The sequence below is a fragment of the Schistocerca americana genome, chromosome 3 (genome assembly GCF_021461395.2).
Source record: "Schistocerca americana isolate TAMUIC-IGC-003095 chromosome 3, iqSchAmer2.1, whole genome shotgun sequence".
NCBI classification, from domain to species: domain Eukaryota; kingdom Metazoa; phylum Arthropoda; class Insecta; order Orthoptera; family Acrididae; genus Schistocerca; species Schistocerca americana.
Genome location: NC_060121.1, coordinates 938261984 through 938286247, shown reverse-complemented (window position 1 = coordinate 938286247; position 24264 = coordinate 938261984). Strand labels below are relative to the sequence as shown.

General features: G+C 37.9%; 1 protein-coding gene across 1 annotated transcript in view; it reads right to left on the bottom strand.

Annotated features, from left to right (window-relative positions):
* LOC124606766 (RNA-binding protein with serine-rich domain 1-A-like) overlaps positions 1–24264 on the bottom strand; it is a 56296-nt gene that overhangs the window by 20211 nt on the left and 11821 nt on the right. Inside the window, exons 3-6 of the mRNA XM_047138821.1 lie at positions 18849–18995; positions 12869–13003; positions 4835–5082; positions 998–1124 (exon numbers count right to left, since the gene is read on the bottom strand). Coding sequence (XP_046994777.1) covers positions 998–1124; positions 4835–5082; positions 12869–13003; positions 18849–18995 — 657 coding nt within the window. The remainder of the gene's footprint in view (positions 1–997; positions 1125–4834; positions 5083–12868; positions 13004–18848; positions 18996–24264) is intronic.

Below are 24264 nucleotides of genomic sequence, written 5' to 3'. Positions count from 1 at the left end.
TTTGTGTACTACACAAATGAAATAAGACATCACAGGGCTTCAAACCTCGAGTCTGTGTATTTGGCACCACAGTACCTTACGTCAAAAATAACATGCCTGTATGATTCCATAGCTGACAGTTGCGTCCCTAAAAGGAATCAACAAATGCATGATTAAGGGCATGAAAATCATTTCCTTTCTAATCAAATTTGCTTTTCACAATCACTTCCTGTTCTTTGGGTACAGATGAATTGCCAATTACATCTCTTGTTGAAACAAGACTGTAGTGTTACATCTGCTGACACAGACAACTTAAAACTGTTTCTTTCAGAGTCTGTGGAGGAGCCATCTATTAAGCTGACATCAAGCAATACATCATTACTGTCACTCTTGGTGATTATCTCTACACTCTCTTATTCAGTAGAACAGATGATGGAACAAATAGTTTGATGCCAATCAAGAAGAAAAGAAAAGTCAAATGCTGTAAAATGAGATCACTACCATAAACAACCACAACTGTGAAAAGCTACCGAGATATGAGGCAGAAAAACCAATGTACACTTACTTAAACTCTTCAAAAGCAAACCACACAAATACCCGAGTGGTGGCATGACTGTACTCAGAATTAGCACTCAGAGGACAGCAAGAAGGTGAGAGTTAAGTCTTGGATCAACAAGAACAACTGTTATCAAGTTTCATAAACAGTTGGCGCAACACCAAAAGCATTGCCACTGGAAGGTAAATCTCCCTGTTACACATTACAAATATTCAATTCAATGATGAAAGAACATTGTAAAACAAATCTGCCTTGAAAAACTAAAATAATAAAAGGTTTTCTGCACAAAAAGTTTTAGAAACAGCTTTCACCCCAGTCATAGCCAGCAACAAGTTATATATAGTCGAGCGAAATGATACTACCTTTACCTTACAATTTCTGTTTTTGTGTCCTTGAAATAAAAGTTTTATTTTCTAGTGGAAATTTTCTTTGAAAGATGTAATTTTTGCATCTGTCCAATACCTTGGAGGTGATCTCCAGCGCGGTGCAGGTCTCCTGATGGGAGGAGGTGGGCTACGTCTTGGTGGTGGAGGCCTGGGCTTCGGCTGAAGCACAGGGGCAGCAGTGATTTCCTGTCCATCGATTTGGCCTGCAAGAAAACAGGGTCCCAGTAGGTCCTTGGCATTTTTAAAACAGAGAGAGGAGAAGAAGAAGAAGAAGAAGAAAGGATCCCAGAGAACCAGAGTAATACTACTACACAATAGTAGAATATGTCATGACACAAAGTACAAGGGACATCAATAATTAAAGAGACAAACTGATCTAGAAAAGAACACTTTATTTTTACAAAATGAGACTTTTACTACTTCTCAACATAATCCCCACCAAAGTAAACTTGTCCAGTGAGTAACGAGCTTTTTATTCTTTGACCTCACCATTGTTGCTGAACTTTTTCTATGTTCTCTGAGTGGACCAAACAAATGAAAATTCAAGGGAGATAAATATGGACTGCAGACAGGATGAGGTAGTATCTCCCCATTTCTTCAATGGTTTATTGGGTCAGTCGGGCGGTGCGAAAGTGAACAGTGAAGTGTAGCAACATTATGTCTTTTCTTTGAAATCTGTGACATTTTTTCCTCACTGCTACTTTTGCTTTGTTCATTTGTATTAACATTAGCATTGTTTATTATAAGCTGATCTTCCAAATAATCATAAAAGATCACACCTCAGGCATTCCAAAAGATGATCAACATGACTTTTCCCACAGATATTTGTATCCTGAATTTCTTTCAGATACGTGAGCCGGTGTGCTTCCATTCCATGCTTTATCTTTTCGCCTCTCAAAACGATGAAGCGAAGATTCAAAACATGTTTTAAAATCTTGTTTAGAAAAGGGTCACCTTCTCTTTTGAATCTGTACGCACTTTGAGTCTAGTTTCCTTGTGTTGTTGTGTTAACTCTTTTGGGGCCCACATTGCATTCATTTTGCTGTCCTTGAGCTCTTTACTGATAATTTTAGAAACTGTGTCAACTGTTTTTGCTATATATTCAACTGCATCATGTCAGTGTTCATGAATAATGCCGTCAATGCGGGTCTCCAGCAAAAGAGCTGACTCTTCAACTTTGTTACACGAAAAATCGAAATGCCGTCGTCTAATACTGAAAAAGCAGTTAATACAAATAGTACCCAGGACTGGTGTGGTTTCTCAATCTGATTACGTCTATTTTGTCACTGTCTGCTGCATAAAACGAAATAGGGCTTTCAAATATTGTAGCAATTGTAACACACACCAAATAAGTGAGACTATTTTGGCAATAATTGTCATTTTTATAACATGACAGAATAAATTCACGAAGTACCAATATCAAATGCCTATTTGGCATACTACATGCAAAAAGCTATGATGTTACAAAATAGTTTCAAATTTCATTCATACGCTCCAGTTTCTCAAGCATGAGATTAAAAAGTCATAGTACGAGATTTTTGCATACATTTTGAATCGTCATATTCTTCCATAATGTGTGTGATGTCCCCATTTCTTCTCCTTCTTCGTTCTAACAAACAATCTTGTCATCACTAATTCTGTAACTATTCCTGCCACTGTCAAAACTCATTCTCAAGTTAACTTCACTAACCCTGCCCCACCCCCTTTTTTTTTTTTTTTTGCCAGAATCACCTGTTTAGTTATCCTGTGATTATTCTCCAGTTAGGCGTTATTACATGTTCGTGCAACGCGTTTTCTACACTACTCCCAGAATAGAACTTAAGCGGCTGCTAGCTGGGGTCTGTACAATTGGTCATTATTACTGTAGTGATCTGGCCAAAAAATTTCTGTAAAAGTTTCATTTTCTTATCTGTTATCCCTGTTAGTGGTTTATTTCCACTCTGGTAGACTCAATCTATGGATTTCGCTAGTAATTATAACAATGCTGATCATTTGCAAACCCAGTCAGCCACATAAACAAACAGTAATTGCCATTCATGCCTTTGGCTTTATTCCACTCAGCATATACAGCCCCGTCCCCTTTTGTCTGCAGGAAAGTTTCTTTCTAGATGTGACGAGGACTCCCCTGGCAGAGACGTCATGTACACTAATGCACGCATTCAAAAATCAACTTATGGTTCATCCAGAAATCAACTTAGAATGTGTTCAAAAACCAACAGGGATGAGTTTCAAAATCTATGAAAAATCGATAGACCAACACACACTAAATGCTAGGTGCTTTGTGAAACGAGGTATTTTTTTCCCCCTCAAGAATATGAATTTGGTGCCCCCCCCCCCCTCTCCCAATGGAATTGCCACCCACTTCAGTTACCCCGATTTGCCCCTTCCCCCCCCCCCCCACCCCCACCAATCTGGGCCTGCTGCGCATGTGTGAATCTGGCAGCTTGGGGGTGCCAGGAAAATTTTTCTGGGTAGCATCTGGCTGCTTGCTCCTGCTGCTTACACAGCCAATAGCCACATTTCCGTAGCCAGAAGTGGGAGAACATACTACTAATATGCGTCTCAACTGCTCATGAGCCCGCTCCTAACTGCTCAAAAGAAGCAAATGTAAAAAGTTGTGATGTCACGCTCATCGCAGACAATTTGTTGTTATTAAGCATTGCATAGTCCTGCTAAAGCCCTTGACACATTTTGCTGTTGGTAGACACTTGTATGAGCACTATGTTTTGTTGTTTTATTGGCACATTTTCTTTGTAATTTAAGTTTTATTTTCGTTTTTTTCTGTTGTTCACATTTTATTGCTGCATTATTATTCTGCAACAGTGTGATACAGTAACATCCTTTGTTAGAGTATTGGTTCTTGCCAGTCAAAATTACAAAAATTTAACTGAAAAATAAACAATGAAAAATTACTGGAATACTAAAAAAATTCCGGGGTTTTCCAGGTTTTCTCCCTGACGAAAAAATTCCCAGATTTTTCCCAGATCTCCCCAGGTCGTATACATCCTGTTATATTGTATACGCTGAATCACTGGTGGAGTGTCATACAGTACATGGAAAAAAGTGTGGAAAATCAAGAAAAACAAAAATTTTGACACAACTATGTAACAAATTTTTTTATGTAAATTGGAAGTGCAAATCTTAACCTATGGCCACACGAAACAGAACATAGAAATTGTTATCACAGGGAAAATAACTAAGTAACGTTTTATTTATGTAAAAATAAGGGCATGAACTGTTTCAAATCTACAACTGTCATACATTAAAACATGGAATATTACACAGAAAAATCCACTGATAATGTCTTTCACATAAAAGGTGTGTAATTTATAAATGAACATCAAGTCAATTTTGTGTGGAGATTTAACATTATCTTCTTTTTGACTGATTTTCTAGGGAAAAAGAATATTAATGAATCTACTGATTACTATAAGCTTAAACAGACATATGTTCACCTAACTTCAGCTTAAAAAACAACAGGGTAGAGTCTTCTAAAACTATAGCTTCAGTTCCATCTTATTACTGTAACCACAAGCATTAACTTTTGTTTATAGTGAAGTACTGTACTTCACATATACCCACACTAACTTAAAAAATTTAGCACTTTTGACAGTGTTGCATTTATTTCACAACAATCCATTACAAACTGTAAACTACCTACAAATTTTATTCACATGTTGTCTGTTGCTAGCAATTCCCTGCTGATTTGTCTCTCATACTGTATTGCAGTATTCTCCTATGCATCAGTTTTAGGATCACAAGTATGATTATTTTACATGGAAAACTAAAGAGAAAATTTGTGTACGGGAATTCGACCTATGGCATCACAGGAACTACGCATGATCATCTTTCAGCTCCTCACGAGTATGGCTATTAATGTAAAACAATTTCTGAAACTAAATTAGATTATTACCTCCATCCATATGTTTCATTGCATTTTCAGCTTCATTTGGAGTTTCAAACTCAATGTATGCAAAGCCTCTCCCTGTATTTGGGTGCAGCCTGTCTACAGGAAATTCAACACTTTTTACATTTCCATATGTCGAGAAAATTTCTACTATGTGGTCACGAGTCACATTACGAGTCAAACGACCAATGTGAATTTTTGTGGGACGTGGTGTAGGCGAATGTTCCTTGCGCTTCCGTCTTGGAGTAGGAGTCCTGAAAAAAAGGGAAAAAATGCTGTCTTCTTATACAACTTAAAGTACACTCTAAATTAATATTGTTTGTTTTACTGTTTAGCATCCGCAAAAATGTAATATTGTATAACTGCAGTAATACGCCCAGCTTGTGTTCTTTATTTAGTATACTTCGTTTTTTCACAGAATGGTTTAAAATTATATTAATAACTCCTTTGCCACTGTTCATTGTTACTACACAAATATTCAATATGTTACGCCATGATTCTTTAAGATAATGAATGATGCCACTTAAGATGAACTTGACATGTGCTCTAGTTGAAAAAAATTAATACCTTAAAAAAACAAAGAGAGTCCACATGTTGGTTATGCTAAACAAAGTAATACATACATACTCCCGTTACAAGAAATTAGCAAATACGAAGGCAGGTATGTCAGGTCCACAAAAATTACAATCAGACAACACAGAGGACGACTATTATATTTATCAATATAACAAGCCTTTAAAAATTTATACAATCTTGTGTTTACAATATTGACTCTTTTTCACCAAATCAATCAATTAAAATAAACATGAAATGGGCTTCCTAGATAACAGGAATTATGTTAAAATGTTTTCATGCTAACAAGGACTTCTATTGCATAAAATAAGCAAATGTTTTCCACCCTTTTTAGGAAAATATCTCCAGAATGTAAGAGGCAAAGAAAGGTGCTTAACACAGAGTGAAGATGGTCTTCTTTTTTTTTATGTTTCTAACAATAAATTTTAATGAAACACGTCTGAATTTATTATTGACACAGACACTAATAAACACAAAGTGACATATTAAAACCAAACATTGCTGAGTCAAATATTATAAAACTTCCAAATGCAATGGGTCACGTAAGAAGTATGCTTTCAACATATTATGCAAAGACGAGGCCAGAAGTTTTACATTTTTCATCAGTGTGTTTCTTTAAATTACTTTTACAGTAGACTTGTTACAGTTGGGTCATTTGGGTAGATAGTGTTTTCTTTTCTCTAAATTAGGCTCATAAAGATCGAACTACTGCATGATCGCTTCAACCATGAAATGTATTTCCCATAAATGAGAAAGATCCGGCAAGCTGTGGGTGGCATAATAAGAAACCTGTAAATTATTTCTTCCCTGATTACTTCCTCTTTTCTGAAAACTCTTGGTCCATGTCGTTTACCAACTATTAGTTCATTATTTCTCAAAAATATTGTTTTTCCACGAAAGGGAAACAGCCACAAGATCTCTCTCTAAGCACCGAGAAAGAAATAACTTTTTACCTAAGTGTCTTGCAACTTCACTCATATTATTACCTTTTATTTTTAACAGCTAAATTCAGTGGCTTGGATGCTACTTTCCTTCTAGTTACCTGAAATATAACTCAATGCAAAATCACATCCAACACCAATATCATGATCATAATTTTCTAGTGAGTAATCATTCAAGCTTAATACTCAGCTCTGATCAATAAGATTTTGGTAATATTCTTTGGTTTATGTAACTGGCAGTGACTGCCAAGACGTAAATGAATAAGGAGAGCATGACAGTGTACCAATCACTTCGGATAATTATGATGCATGAAAGTAGACTGTACAGTATGTAACATGAGACGTAACTTCTCCAAAAAAGAGGCAATGTCAAGATCTGGCTGAAAGTAATTATTGTTTCTGGTTTTAAACTCAACAAATACAATAGCACTGACTTGTGTAAAACTTAATACTCCTATTCTCGTGCTGGTTTTTGGGTTTCTCTGTAATACATAGACAGGATCTTTCATCTTCTTCTCCTGCTGTGACATGCTTGGGATTGTTCTTAGCTGCCAGTATTCTGTAATTATTATTGTGTTCTGCTGAGTCGTCCTCACATCAGACCCAGCAGACTTTCAATGTAAATAACTACTTTGTGAATCAGTGGAAACTTATAATCACAAATTTACTAGGGATATCTAGAGGTGCTAGTGATGGCATCAAACAGAGGCCATAAATCATTATCCCAGAGAACAACTAAACTTTTAGACACAAGCTGGTAATAAAGCAGACTGTTATTCCTGACAAGGGAAGTACCCCTATCCTATCAATTAAAACAGGAAAGAAAAAAATGATTTAAAATATGGAGATGAACACATTTAACTTCTGGGCAAAGCCTTCTTAAAAAAAAAAAAAAAAAAAAAAAAAAAAAAACGCGCGTGCGCACACAAGCAAGCACACCTCACGCACACATAACTGCCATCTCTGGTAGGTTGGACCAGTGCTTACTTGTGTGCATGTTTCCTTTTCTGATGAAGGCTTTGGCCAAAAGCTAAATGCATAACAGTCCTTTTAGTGTCTGTATGCACCTCAACATGTCGGCTTTAAGCTGAGTAAATTGTTCCAACCTGGAGTTTCCATTGTTTGATCCATCAAGGTCATTTACCTGTAAAATTCAGCATCTGCGTACAGCTGGTGTTTGCATGTTAATGAAGCTATAAAGCCACAGAAGTGCCAGTCACTGGAGAAACAATACTGTGTAACTGACAGTTATGATCAGCAGATTCACAAGATTTCTAAATGAAGTTTTTTTAGGCAACAGGCTTAACGCTTGCTTGAAACAACACACTTGTACGCCTGCGGTACTTACAGAAGCATATTTCCCAAAGCAGTAGTTGCTATGTGTTACCGGTTCTTCCCTTACCTGCCATCAAAGTGCAAATGTGACGTATCAGTTACGTGATAAAACACAAAAAAACAGCGCAGCCTATGGCAATGGCATGAAATAATATGATCACTGCAGTTTTCATACTGGACCACTGCAGTCAGGACACACCAAAAATGATGTAGCACATCCTCATGTTGCCCTTGCACAAACACTGTTCCATTCCAGTGTGTTCACATTTGTACTTCAATGATGAATAAGGGAAGAACATACTGCAACACAGGAATTCCTAATTTGGTAAATCTGATTCTGTAAGTAGTGCATGTGTTAGCATATATGGTTTCAACCATTTGTTCAGCTTTTTGGCAAATAATGCCTCCTTTTTAACTCTTGTGGATCTGCTGGTCATAGCCATATGTTACACAGCATTGTTTCCAAAGAAACTTGTCCTTCTGGACTCTGCAGATTCATTAGCCTCAAAAACAGACTGCATGAAAATGCAGATTTTTACACATACTTTGCCCCGATGGGCGGAAACAAACACATTAACATATTTTAAAATTACTGCTATCTGGGTTTTACCCTTTCAGCTGGTGTACTTTCCTTGTGAATAGAAGCCTGGTGATGTTGATCTAAACAGACATCTGGGGGACACAATGCCTATGAAACATCTGAGCTGTATAAATACAAAATTAATGTTAGAACTGCTAGCGCTAGTGCAAATGGAAACAAAAGACTTCAGTTGTGCAGATAGCACATATGGAGAACACTTTGGGAAGTATGAAATCCAGACAGCATTTTTCTGAGAGTGAAGAATAGTCATGGCCCCTGCAATCATACTAACAGGATGGGCAACTGGTAGACAATGAAACCATTTAAGGATACTACATTCATTACATGGCACATGTATTTCACTATACAATAGTTCCCTAAATTCACATGACTGAAATTACCCAAGATCAGTTTGTTGGTCATTAGAATGAAATACTATAATTTTTCTGACTTGCAAGGTCACCAAATTTGAAGATTACTGACCATTAGGTTGCATTCACAATGGCTCCAGTAATGGTCGCCAGACGCTCAATAACATTGGCTGACAGCTTACTCACAGAGCCACTGATCTCCTTGGTCAATTTTTGGCACGATCAAGGAGATTATAATCTATTCTAACAAATAGATTAGAATGTTTCCATTCTGCAAACACCCCCCAGGCTGTGGCTAAGCCATTCTTTGCAATATCCTTTCTTTCAGGAGTGCTAGTTCTGCAAGGTTCGCAGGAGAGCTGCAAAGTTTGGAAAGTAGGAGACGAGGTACTGGCAGAAGTAAAGCTGTGAGGACGGGGCGTGAGTCGTGCTTGGGTAGTTCAGATGGTAGAGCACTTGCCTGCGAAAGGCAAAGGTCCAGAGTTCGACTCTCAGTCCGGCACACAGTTTTAATCTGCCAGGAAGTTTCAGATTAGAATGTGTTCTGACATGGCAAGTACTGTTCACTCTTTCCTCAGTTATGGGGATAACCAGATGAGCTTTAGGAATATATGAGATGAAGAGAGAAACATTCTATCACTTGAGATGATTCGTGGTCACACTGGAAATATTACAAACACTCTGTACAATTTTGAATAAATTCAGCAAAACAGAAATATCTCAATTAACCTTCTATGACTGCCATCAAGCATGTATGCGAAAGATAAATATAAATTTTAGAATTATATTCTCCAAACACCTAAAGCAGTGAAAAGTAGAAGCAAATACAGCACATCTGCATACAACCTCATAAAACAGAATCACCACCCTACCGGCATAAAAATGCCAGTAAGCAGTAATAGCGATTTGCAGAAAGCTAACGCCTACCTACCACAACTCAAAAAAGATTCACTACAGTAACTTAAGGCACAAAAATTAACATTCACAACTTCTTTGACTTTTGAGATTATAATCTAGACCCAAAATTACAGATACTGATTTTGACTACGTCGCAGATTGTGAGATAACAGGCGAGTTGTGGCACCTTGAAAATATTCTAAGTTTGGAGTTGTTGTGGCCGCACAGGTCGCTCGGCAAGCCAGAGCTCATCAGCAACCGCGTGGTGTCGAGCATTAGCCGGAGCAAGAGGGGTAGCCCCAGTACATGGTCCAGGCAGACCACATGGTTGGGAATTCCATGTTGACACTGTGTTGAGGACTGTGCTTTGTGTCGATGAAGGAGATTTGTATGCCGGGAGTGCCAAAGATGGCGAACTTTGTGAAAACATAATGGCAGACATTTCGCAGTTCATGTAGAAATTAATAATAGTCAGAGGAATCATGATACCTTAAAAATAAACATGTACATTACCTTTATTTGCACGTTGATTCTGATGGTGTAATCAGATTTTCAATATTTTTATTAGTTTAAAGTTTAGTATCTGACTGTAAATTATACAAGTAACACCCAGCAACGAATTTCCGAAATCTAAACGGTTCATCTAATTTTGTCGATCGATGTGCCTTTAGAAAGCTATTAGTGTAAATCTAAAATAGTATGAATTACAGACATGTGACTTGAATAGTACATGAGTTATTGGAGGTCAAAGTGACCAATTACTATTGATCAAGTCAAGCCATAAGTACTCCACAGTTACACAAAAAAACGGTAGCACCAGGCTTATAAATATATTTATTCATCTAAGTCTTTGTTTATATTTGATACATACTATTCATGAAGAAATTGGTCAAATATTTACCGTGTTTTAGAAAGCACAGGGGCATTGGGCTACCGGCCTACTTTTGCTTCTATTCCTTTGATATATGTTTATTTAATCTGTTTATGTATTCAATAATGTGTGTTAAGAGTGTGTTTATGGTCCAGCCGTAGGAATATTTATTTAATCTCAAGTTATTTAAATGTAAACCCAGTATTTTGTATGTGTTTCAATATGTTTGTGAGTGTGCGTTGGCTTGGAGACATGGCAGGAGCACTCTGGCCAATCACAGCACTCATTACTACAGTAGGCGACTACCAAAGTCAATGGAGAGACTGTAGAGACTGTATGGAAGTGGGAGAGGAGCATTGGGTCACACACAACATGCGGAAGTGCTGGACGGGAAGGCGTGACGGACGGTCACGGGAAATACCTGGAGAGTGTTGAGCAGTTTGCGCGTGGTCACGGGAGATAGAATTATTCTGTAGCGCTGACTTGTGAGATTTCTGTGGATTCTGCACTGAAGACGTAGTATGCATTTAGAAGTGAATATCTCATGAGCTATGTTGTCGCTCATAACTAATTACGTGAAGTAGGAATCTATTGTTTCCCTGTTATTAAACTTATATTTTATCTAATTGCTGGACCACCGACACCAATCAGTGTTTTGCAGTAATAAATGGCATTCTTACAGGTATTTCTGCTATCGTACTCATCATTTAAAGTTATTAAAATAGCACCTGCAGATTTTATTTAATTGCAATCTTTCATTTATAAATTTCTATGTTACATTCAAAATTTGCAATTGCCGAGTGATAGGAACCTTCAACCATTCGATTCATGTGTGTATTCATAAAGTATACTGTAGACTCAGCAGTATTTGGCATGTATCCCAGCCCCTAGAAAATGAAACCAGTCAAATGTTTTAATATTTCAACTCTGAGTCTGAGGGTACGTAGTTGAGGGCCACATTTTTTTATTTGAAATCCCACAAGATGATATGCTGCAAATGAAACATATACAGGAGGCTGAAATGGCGAGACATCCACAGAACACACATAATGTAATTTAAAGTGCCATAATGTTCAATTAATTGTTATTAAATTTGTAAGTTGTTGCAGTAAAATAGTAATTTTGGACCAGAGATTCCGAGACATATCCATGCTGTTATCTCTCTCATCCTTAAGGTGCCACTTACTCTTCCTTTCTACTGAACTTAAAAACTTCTCACAATATATGTTTTGCATGTGGGAATGTCAGCCACTTTGACGAAAGAAAGTAAACTGATTTGAATTTCAGTGACTGTCATTCAAAGTCTGTACTTTTGAATGATGAGAGCGCCTGCACTGAGTCTGCACTGGACTGGCCTACTGATATATCTGATGTCAGTAGTCTGTGGAATTCCTCGATGTCAGTGGCACTATGACTGAAGCCTAATTGGCTTGTATTGAGGGGAGGGGGGAGAAAAAGTTAATTATCCATTAGTCTTCTCCAGTACTTCCCACTGAATTAGACGAGTTTGTTTGTAAGGAATGATGTTAGACATCACTGACCACCATTCATAATCCAGATGCATCAATCAGGTTGTTCTGGATATCAAAGGTAAAGCTCCTAATACCAGAGTGATGTTCATATTCTGTCCAGTGAATGTAAAATTACATTAACAAGGAAATCCAACATGGAATTATGATTGCTATTCTAAGTAATGAAAACACAAGAAGTTCCGGTTGTGATTTCCATTTCTTCATGTTTGCGCAGCTTAGATGTAATGGAAATTAATCCCAGTTTGTTGGCAGCAATATTAATGTCTGAAATGCTTTTACATTAAATACAGCTTTGAAACAAATAGTATATATATATATATTCTGGCTGACAAAAGTTGTTAAGCATGTAAATGAATACTTCTTGATACACGTAACCCAAAGAAAATTTCTTTTCTCATAATAATGTTAGTACAATCGACTGAAAAGTGATAGGTACAAAAGATAGATCTTAGATATGGGTACATGGAAAAGTACAGGTATTTGTGTCTGGGTTCACTTTATGTAAGCAAGTAATGGTGTAAAATTAGGTCCAGTGTTAACATGTGGCTAGGAGGTTATTAAAAAGTGTCTAAAAATACGACGTTCTCTTACTATAGGATGCTACTGTCTGCCTGAAAGATTTCTGTTCCAAATTTGATGGCCAGACTCTAGAAATGAGTTAGAACTAAAGCACAGAAGGAAAGAAGGAAGGATATCTAGAGTTTAACATATGATCACTGATTTGGTCAACAGACAGGGTATACACCTGAATTGGAAGTGGATGGATTAGGAAACTGAATGTGGCACCGTCTCAGCATTCACATTTAAGGAAAGCACAGTGCAGCTAAATCTAGAAGGCAAACCGGGTATGAACCCAAAGAGGGACAAGATCTTACAGAATGGCCCCTACCGTACATATCTTGAACAACTTCGCAATGACCAGTAACAATTCATCAATTACCTTGATCGAGCTTTGGGTCGAGGTTTCTCTGGCTTCTTTTTCCTTTCTTCTTCTTTTTTCTCTTTCTCTTTTTCTTTCTCTTTCACTTTCTTTTGTTCTGCACTATGGCTGCGAGTGCGTCTCTCTGGCTGTGGCCTGAAAGTAGATTCCCTTCCTCAGGCATCAAATAACTCAAAACTACCTACCTAATGTTTTAATGAAAATAATCTATTATTGAAAATATAATTTAATTTGACGGATAAAAAAAAACTTCTGACCAAGTGACAGCAGGAGACCACACATATATAAAAGGTATTACAATTTGCTAACTTATAGAGCCAGTGGCTCCTTCTGGCAGAAGGGCTGAAGGGGAAAGAAGAGGGGTGAAGGGGAAGGACTGATGAGGTTTAGGAAAAGGGATAGAGTTCAGAAAAGGCACACAGAACCCCACGCCATGGGAGGCTTACTGGATGGTAAGTCCCCAGGTCGGGAAAGACTTACCAAAGTATAACTCTTTTCCTAAACCTCAACAGTCCTTTCCCTTCACCCCTCTTCCTCCCCCTAGAACCGTTCTGCCAGGAGTAGCCACTGGCTCCATAAGCTAAATTATAATACCATTTATATGTGTGTTCTCTGGTGCCGCTTAGCAAGGAGATGTTTTATCTACCCGATTACATTAAGGTTAATGTTGTAGATACATAAATACTGACATGGAAATGATTGATCTACTGTGATAGTAACAACTTCTGGCACTGATTTTCAGCAATGCGTGTGGCGGTTGTTTTATGGGGTTATTGATTACAAACTGCAGCCAGTAATGGTAGTACAAACTCACTGGAGCATATAATCATTCATATTTCAGTGTCCACGACTGACAAGGGTAAGAAGTAGCCAACAGCGATAAATGTTTGATCAATAATTTTCCTTACCAATGTGTGAGACTAAATTAAAGTATTTAATTATGTAGGCTGTTGATCAAGAATGGGTAGAGTGTCTTATTTTGGAAGACTGAAACAGAAATGTTTCCTGCCCACAAACTACTGAAAGGTTTAGCAGAAATAATGTTCACCCTGCCCCAGTCAGTACGGTGCACAGAGAATTTCAAGAACAGATCCAACTATCCACTGAATTTCAGTGATGTCTTAAGGACTTTCACAACATATATGTAAACTAGCAAAGAGGCTCTTCCTGAATGTTTGTCAAATAAGTTCAAGGCCCCATCTACTATGCAGGCTCCCTCTACTGTATAAAAAGTAGCAATTTGTGGAAAAGTGCTTCTATTTCAACAACAGGGTCTCCCCTGTCAACATATGGTAGAGCACTTGCCCGCGAAAGGCAAAGGTCCCGAGTTCGAGTCTCGGTCGGACACACAGTTTTAATCTGCCAGGAAGTTTCATATCAGCGCACACTCCACTGCAGAGTGGAAATCTCATTCTGGAAACATCCCCCAGGCTGTGGCTAAGCCATGTCTCTGCAATATCCTTTCTTTCAGGAGTGCTAGTTCTGCAAGGTTCGCAGGAGAGCTTCTGTAAAGTTTGGAAGGTAGAAGACGAGGTACTGGCAGAAGTAAAGCTGTTGGTACCGGGCGTGAGTCATGCTTCGGTAGCTCAATTGGTAGAGCACTTGCCCGCGAAAGGCAAAGGTCCCGAGTTCGAGTCTCGGTCGGGCACACAGTTTTAATCTGCCAGGAAGTTTCATATCAGCGCACACTCCACTGCAGAGTGGAAATATCATTCTAATGTCTATGATCGTTCGATTCTTTCTGAATGATAGAGACAGTGGCAAAAATAGTGACTCGTATTTCAAAGTGGAGTTTCAACCAGCCTGAAACTAATTATGCCAAGTAAAAAGTCTTCTCCAATGGGTGTATGAAGATTTACGGCCCATCATTGTATATTCAAAAGTGAATGGAAATGATTTGCACAGCTAGACTTATTTATAGTATTTGCACTTTTTCACTGGCCTTGTGTATTACAAGGAAACACCTTTTGTTCCAATGTCTTTAAAATAAAAATGTTCAGTTGAACAGCATTCCTATAGATACATGACATTTTCAGTTACACAACGCCATTTGGAAACAAATTCATATATATTTTATGGTTCTGACAGATACCAGTGATTAATCAGAGGATTTAGTCCAACGATAACCATAGCTGCAAAACAATACCATCCATTTTTGTAATAATTGACAATGGTTTTCCTAATCACAACTTTATCCCACTGTCACAGAAACAAAGAAATCTTTCACTGCTTCCCAAGTGAACTACTGATGCTGGCAGGAAACATATAATTTCAGAAACATATTGTAATCACACAGCGTTAATACTAAGTACAAAATCTTTTGGAATGTATCTCACAGCTGTTATGTATACCTAGAAGTACATTTCTTGTAAAACATGCACAAGATTAAAGTTAAATGTGACAGACCGTATTATTTCATGATCTAGTTTATAAGTTCCTCATCTTAACAAGATATCATAAATATAGAGCCTGCGGTGCCGGCAATTTACAATGTATCTTAACTTTAGTGCCTGCAAACCATGAATAAATCACCAAAATAGTTGTCAAGCCTTCACATACTGTAATTTACGACCTACTGACGAGGAACTACGCAAATCACATCATGATGGTTACAAGAAAACAGCAGTTTACTAAAACGTATAATACCAGTGCTGTTACATACATGTTTTTGGGGGAAAAAATTGGAAGTTCTCACAACATGATGTAAAGAAAATGCAAGGTAATGTGCTGAATCTGATTTCAATCAGTCAATTTGGTGCAAACTGTGTCTAAATCAAATTGTACAGTAAAATAAAAGTGCACTTACAGTATCAGCAGCTACTGTATTGCATGCTGAAGTTGGTAAAAGCTAATGTGATGAACGATGGGAATTGAATACATCAAACTGAGTTGTTTGTTGGTACTGAATTAGAATGCTCTTTCAAAATTTTCTATGATTTGCAGACAAAGTTAGCCAACATTTTGTTCGATTAGGTTAAAACTTAATCACACTGTCACAATTTTTGACAAAGTCAGAAATAAAGACATACAAGAAGATACTGCAATGATACATATACATGGTGTACATAAAGTCCGGGAACACTTTCAATTAGCTGTAGCATACTTGTTTTTGTCGAACTCCAACACACAGAAAGCTCACTCTGCACTTGAACTCACCATGTTTGCGACTAGCGCTGACTATCAGCAAATTACCAAACTCTTAAAAATGACATATGTTTGATATCTGTAGAATGTTTAGTTCTTGTGCAATAAATAATTGAAAGTGTTCCCGGACCTTATGTACACCATGTATATGTGTCATTGCAGTATCTTCTAGTATGTCTTTATTTCAGACTTTGTCAAAAATTGTGACAGTGTGATTAAGAGATATTTAGAACCAAGTATGGTAAGAAGCCACTAACAAGGAAGGCAATTTACCACTGGTACAACGAACTTGTTACGTTGGGTTGCTTGTGCCTGGCAAAGAGAAGCGGACGTCCCAGTGTGAGTGAAGTGAATATGGAGTGCGTACAAGACACATTCATAAGGAGTCCAAAGAAATCAGTGCATCATGCATCTCTTTAACTCGAACTGGCTCCAATGACAGTGTGGAAAGTCCTGTGACAGAAGCAGTCTATGAAACCATTCAAATTGAAGCTAGTGCAGAAGTTCAATGACGACAACAAAGACAGGCATTTTGAGTTTTGTTCGCAGTTGCAACAATTGAATGAGGATGGGGATGGCATTGTTGATCACTTAATTTTTAGCACGAAAGCCACTTTTCACACTAACAGGAAAGAGAACTGGCATAATTGTTGAATCTGGGTTACAAAGCATCCACACGAATGCACTGAATTAGAGTGTGATTCCCCAATGGTAAATGTTTTTTGTGCCTCATCACGTCGAAAACTGTATGGGCCACTCTTCTTCGCCGAGAGCACTGTCACTGGATATTTCTAGTTGGACATGTTGCAGCAATGGCTGAAGCCTCAAACTCAATGGGACTCTCCGTTCATCTTTCAGAACAATGGGGCTCCACCCCATTTTCATCGTGAAGTTCATGGGTACCTGAATATGGAGTTGCCGCATCAATGAATCAGCCATGCTACATAAGGGGACAGATGTTTCATGAAATGGCTTCCCCAATCACCAGATCTCACTCCACGTGACTTTTTTCTATGGGGACCCATTAATGATCTGGTGTATTACCGCCTCTACCATGTGATGTAGCGCAGCTCTGGGAGAGAATATGGAAGCGACTGCCACAGTCGATGCCACGCTGGGACGGGTATGGCAAGAATTCGATTACCATTTTGATGTCTACCGGGTCATTCATGGTTTGCATATTGAATGTTTGTAAAAAAGAAACTTTCAGAGTTTTTCTTCAAAACACAATATTTATGACATCTGTACAATGTTTAGTTCTTGTGCAATAAATGATTAAAAGTGTTCCCAGACTTTATTTACACCTTGTATATCTTTGGCTACAACACACTTCAATCTATTACGGTAGTTGCATTTTTACATTGATATTTGTTGGCTTTGCCAACTCCAAAGCAAACTATCACATCCAACCTAACCCAGGGTATGTTACAGGTCAGTCTGCCAGTATATCTTGTTTTCTTCCATTCAAGTTCATTGGCTTCACCATTCACAATCAAACCATAACATTACAACCTAATCTAAGTCTCAGGCTTTGCTACAGATCAGTCTGTCAGCACATCTAGTTTTTTCCATTACCAAACAAATATGAAAATCAGTAGTCAAACTTAAAATTCATGCTACAAAGAGTGGTGAAGTTATTCTGCTGCCCACAATATCAAAAACAAATGTAATAATATTGTATCTTCTGCTGAAAAAGTCATTAGATTAAGCTAGTCTCACTGGCTACCTTATACTAAAGCTAGTCACATTGGCTACTTTATACTATCGCCCAACTGGTACAACCAAGTCAACAAGTTGTCAACTTCAGCATGCAACACAAGAGCCATGCACTTTAGCCTACAATAGGAACCCACCATGAATGCAGTTGTCAAGCTGATTTAAGTTTTCCTAAGTAATTTCAGTTCCCTGATTGTGGCCATGGCTAAACCCCATCCCATCCTCATAAAAGCATACTTACATATTCTGTGATTATGTACATGTTAAGCTATTTATTTTCATAGTATTACAATAACAAATTTTGTATCATTGTGAGATGATCCTTGGATGAATGACTAAATTAAATCAAATGAGTTTTGCAGTGATGAACAGTAAGTTAGCTGACGTGTCCCAACATAATCACTGTCTCAAGCTGTGTAGTGCATTCGAAAAAAATGACCATCTGCAATGTGAGACACCTACTATAGAACTGAAGTTGTTATTGTACTCTACTTTATTAATAGCAATCTCTTATGTACCAACCACACAGTTATCAGCAAGCTATGGCAGCTCGTACAGAATAGTTGTTATTATCACCTGCTTCGCTCTCAGTAATTAAATTAACCTAACCTGAATGAATTTCACACCACACGAAATGCCTGACATTTATAAACTAACAATTCCACATGTAAAACATTCTCTGTTTTTATTGGTTTCCTAAAACAGAACTCTGATGGGCTACACAAAACCGATGTTTCCAAGTTACGAGTAGTATTGTGCCCTTCACTGGCCTCAAACTTAACTACAGTCCATCACTTTATGCCTGTTATCAAACACGCTGCAAAGTGGACACCTCACTTTTAAAAAAATAAATAAATAAATAAAAAAAATCAACACCTACAGTTATTAAAGTTACCATGGAAGTAATAACTAATTTCACACAAACCACCATAAATGTTTAAAACTATAATATTCACATTAGACTCTACTTCCGAGTGCATTGGCAGTTGCCACGAGAGAACTCAGAATGCCTTTGTAACAACCACTCAATGTGCCTCAGATCACCATTAGGAAGCAAAACAACTGGCACTTTGGATGCCATACCTCCAAACTCTATGTGATAAACTGCATAATAACAAACCTGGCTTTCACTTTAGGACGAGCTTCTGAGCTTGAGCTGGAACTTCCACTGCTGCTGGAAGATGTACTAGAACGTGAGCTGGATGCTGAGCTAGAACTGCGAGATGAACTTGATGCGCTTGATGATCTTGAACTGCTTTCTGAGGAACTGGGGAAAAACGAACACATTTTAGTACTGTGTTGATAATGGACGCTAAGCCATCATACACTTCTTAATTTTAAATCTAAGCTGACTCATAATCCCAACTAATTTCCTGCACAAATTTATGGACACGAGTACAAAAAGTTAGAACAACTCGCACTCAAAGACAGGTGAGCCACTTTGGTTCATTCTTTATAATGCAATGCCAACTTACATAGAAAAAAGCTGGAGAAGTAAGTGTCTTTTAGAGCAGAGCTACAACCATTTCTTGTAGAGAAGTGTTTCTACAATGTGAGTGAAAAGTTAGCTTTATTGTTCAGTTCTTTTGATTCTATTACCTGAAATACTGTGATGTGGTTTTGTTTGCAAAAGAATGTTTCTGCTGTTGGTTTTCTGTTTCCTTGATTCAGATGCTGTGCAACACTCTACCTCTGAGAAAGGATCTGATGCTAGTTTAGCTGTGATGGCTATAGAGTCAGCTGGTTTCCAGGTGTTTGTGTGTTATATTTTTCAGAAGAGTTGTAGAATGTGTTTTTAATTTTTCAAAGGTATTTCACATCAAAGTTTCACGTTTTAGTGCACACTGTGCTTATCAGCAGTGTTATGTAATCTGTCATGTGTTTTCATTTTTTCAGTAGTGTTTTTACCATCAAAATTTCTTGTTCTTGTTATATTATCAATTTACTTTTTCAGGGTGGCTATTCAGGGAAAGGGGGGGGGGGGGGGGGGGGGGGGACAACCTCTGAGAATTCCAGGTGTGGGTATCAAGGTGGTGTCATAAGAAGTCCTGATAAATTAATATTGAGTGGAACGAGGAGGGGGGGTGCTGTTGTGAACATCTCATAATAATGACTTTTGTTTCCTCTCGGCTGAGATATACTGGCCATACGAGAAGTTTGGCCACTGTTTCTAAACACCAATAATTTATACGGAATAATATTTAGATGATAAGTATTTTAAAATTTATGATTTATATAACTCAATAAAATTAAATCCAATGCTATGTTTAAAAAAACACAGAATTCTCTGAGATCTTCCTGACAGTCCCTTATTTTTCCAGGAAAAATGTAGTTCCCTGAGAATTCCAAGTATTCCAAAAGAATTGCCACCCTGTCCTTGTGCATGTTGCAATTGCAATGTAGACTATATATTTGTGATTCGCTCAATGGCTATGCCAGTCTTATCGCACTGGATTCACATTCTAGAGGAAAGGAGTTTATTTCCTGTCCAGTCATCCTGACCTGGGTTTTCCATAGTTTCCCCAAGCTGCTAACGAGCATGCTCCTACTTTGTTAATGTTTTATAAATGTATATATTTTTCTGTAATGTATCTGACTAGCCCGATACTTTTGTACTAATTGTGTCCAAGGATGAACGAATAAACAAATAAAATGAATAAATAGATTTATTGATGTTGAAACACCTGGCCATCAGTCTTTTTATTTACAATGAGGTACTACAATAATTAATGTTGTTGTTGTTGTTGTTGTGGTCTTCAGTCCAGAGACTGGTTTGATGCAGCTCTCCATTCTACTCTATCCTGTGCAAGCTGCTTCATCTCCCAGTACCTTCTGCAGCCTACATCCTTCTGAATCTGCTTAGTGTATTCATCTCTTGGTCTCCCTCTACGATTTTTACTCTCTGCACCGCCCTCCAATACTAAATTTGTTATTCCTTGATGCCTCATAATATGCCCTACCAACCGATCCCATCTTCTAGTCAGGTTGTGCCACAAATTTCTCTTCTCTCCAGTTCTATTCAATACCTCCTCATTAGTTATGTAATCTACCCATCTAATCTTCGGCATTCTTCTGTAGCACCACATTTCGAAAGCTTCTATTCTTTTCTTGTCTAAACTATTTATCGTCCACGTTTCACTTCCCTACATGGCTACACTCCATACAAATACTTTCAGAAACGACTTCCTGACACTTAAATCTATACTCGATGTTAACAAATTTCTCTTCTTCAGAAACGCTTTCCTTGCCATTGCCAGTCTACATTTTATATCCTCTCTACTTCGACCATCAGCAGTTATTTTGCTCCCCAAATAGCAAAACTCCTTTACTACTTTAAGTGTCTCATTTCCTAATCTAATTCCCGCAGCATTGCCCGATTTAATTCGAATACATTCCATTATCCTCATTTTGCTATTGTTGATGTTCATCTTATATCCTCCTTTCAAGACACTGTCCATTCCATTCAGCTGCTCTTCTAGGTCCTTTGCTGTCTCTGACAGAATTACAATGTCATAGGCGAACCTGAAAGTTTTTATTTCTTCTCCATGGATTTTACTACCTACTACGAATTTTTCTTTTGTTTCCTTTACTGCTTGCTCAATATACAGATTGAATAGCATAGGGGAGAGGCTACAACCCTGTCTCACTCCCTTCCCAACCACTGCTACTCCTTCATGCCCCTCGACTCTTATAACTGCCATTCGGTTTCTGTACAAATTTTAAAACGCCTTTTGCTCCCTGTATTTTACCCCTGCCACCTTCAGAATATGAAAGAGAGTATTCCAGTCAACATTGTCAAAAGCTTTCTCTAAGTCTACAAATGCTAGAAACGTATGTTTGCATTTCCTTAATCTATTTTCTAAGATAAGTCGTAAGGTCAATATTGCCTCACGTGTTCCAACATTTCTACGGAATCCAAACTGATCTTCTCTGAGGTCAGTTTCTACCAGTTTTTCCATTTGTCTGTAAAGAATTCGTGTTAGTATTTTGCAGCTGTGGATTATTAAACTGATAGTTCGGTAATTTTCACATCTGTCAACACCTACTTTCTTTGGGATTGGAATTATTATATTCTTCCTGAAGTGTGAGGGTATTTTGTCTGTCTCATACATCTTGCTCACTAGATGGTAGAGTCTTGTTAGGCCTGGCTCTCCCAAGGCTGTCAGTAGTTCTAATGGAATGTTGTCTACTCCCGGGGCGTTGTTTCAACTTAGGTCTTTCGGTGCTCTGTCAAATTACTGTGTCATGCGTAAATAATGCCATAAATCCCATAATAGCAATGGAAGCTAATTCTGAATTACGTTAATAGCTGCCCTGTTTATGGATGATGTCACCTAACCAAAAATATCCTCTCTCCCAGTTGATTAATGAGTGGAGCCAGGTACCAGATAATATGGAAGACCTTCTCCAACAAAACAGACACATACATTTTTAAAGGAAGTGGATTTGAACCATTGTCCTCTCGAATGCAAGTCCAGTGTAATAACCACTGCGCCACCTCGCTTGGTAAAAATATCCAGCACAGCAATCAGCAGCAGCCCATATAGACTGACCAACATAATTACTGCCATACTTGCAAGGAATATTTCAAGTCCCTGGCACTCTCAGGCAGAGATTATCTTTAACTGGTCACAATATTTCCTTAATTCTCCTGTGTGGGTGAAACAATCGACTGATTGTTGTGCCACAGAATGTAAGCTTCACTATGTCTTGGTCTTCCCAACTTTGGTAAACGGAACTGCACCTTAGTTTTCTTGACAACCTTGACCTAATATCACAAACTGAATGTCCTTTAAATCTGAACACCATCATCAGATGATTCATCTCAGAGAAGAGGCACTCCTTGTCCAAAACAGTTTTGGCTCTGTGAAGTAGGGTGCTCTACATAGCTCTCTTCTGAGCTGGATGGCAAATGTTGCATCAGTTGAGATATAAGTCTGTATGTATTCATCATTTATACACAGAATGGTAGAGTTGTCCCTACATTTTCAGTTTCACCAACATATCTAAGAAAAACAACTTTCTGTTCTCTTTCATATCTGTGATAAATTTTATGTTCGAGTGCATACTGTTCACACAGTCAATGAACTGCTGCAGCGCCTCACCGCTGTGTGGCCTTCCACTGATACTTTCGTAAACAGGGAGACCACAATTTCATCTGGGTCTATCCTCATCTGCTTGATGACATCCACAATCACTTGAGAATATTTAGTACGAATTCTTCAGTGACTGATCATAGGTGCCAATAATATAGGTAAATACTTTGCCGCACTGGATTAGGGGAGTCAACTGCACTCACAATTACTCTAAATGGAACACAATCTTTCGATATCTTGGGCAAACCATACAACCTGAGTGACCTAGGTGGTCTTGGCCTCAAGTTCTTCACAAGTTCGTCAGAGAAGCCAGAGTACTTTAGTTTTTCCTCCGTCTTTCTGCTCAGTGTTGATGTGAGACATGTAAGTTTTAGCACTTTTGGATCCATAGCTTCTTAACATTAACAGGGGCGAATGTGTCCGAAGATAAATTTGCTGCCAAAGTAAGTGACTTTTGAACCCTCATGTCTCATTAGGGACATCTGATACATACCAGCTTCAACAGCTATCTGAAAGAGTATCTTTTTCTCTAAAAATTTCAAATTTTCAAGAATGCTTTTTTCTTTTGTGGTCTAAATTACCCAGTAACCTTTCTCATGCTAACAACTATTGGCTCAGTCCAGAGAAATACTGACATAAGATGAAAAATTAACTTTTTGCCAAACTTAGTCGCCTCCCCTATCTGAGACTGAAATTATAAATTTTATTGTTTTGCTATCAATTTCTCCATACATAAGCAGTTTTGTAAATTTAGGTTGGTGAACATGAACTGCAGAGTTCACCAAAGAAAGTAACAGAAATGTTTGTATGTCGGTAGCCACATTTTCTGGCTTCCTTTGTTTTTGAGGAGGAAGGTGGTGCAACAATCACACACTACAAGCTAGTGCAATAATATATGAAGCATTCATTTTTTCCTCAGGTGCATAATTACATTTATTTTTGGTTAGTGTGTGATGCCCCACACACAAATACTAACTGAATATGAAACATTAGGCTTATTCTGTAAGTTCTGAACTTTTTTTTAGAAAGATATTACACACACGAGAAGTAATTAACTTTAAAAATCTAATCAAATTTTACGTTTGAGGTAACAAAATACTGTTGATTTGAATACCAGATGGATTCAGCAAGTGAAGAAAATCTGCCAAAGTGTTCTTTAGGTAATTTGGATAATTCAAGTTCTCATCTACTGCTGTTTAATTCCAGAATATGCTGCCAGTGCTGGGAGATTTTTCTCTTGAACAAAAGGAACTGTTTTTGAGAAGTTCTGACTGGAGGCTAAGAGATGAATGTACAATTTGTCTTCATGATAAAGCCATCTGGCTGACAACATCTGAATCTCTGCAATTATCATGTTGCAATTCTTTTCCACGGAAAAATATACGTAATGGTTTAATGAAACTGTCAAATCAGCTGAAAAAATTCAGTGAGAATGATTCA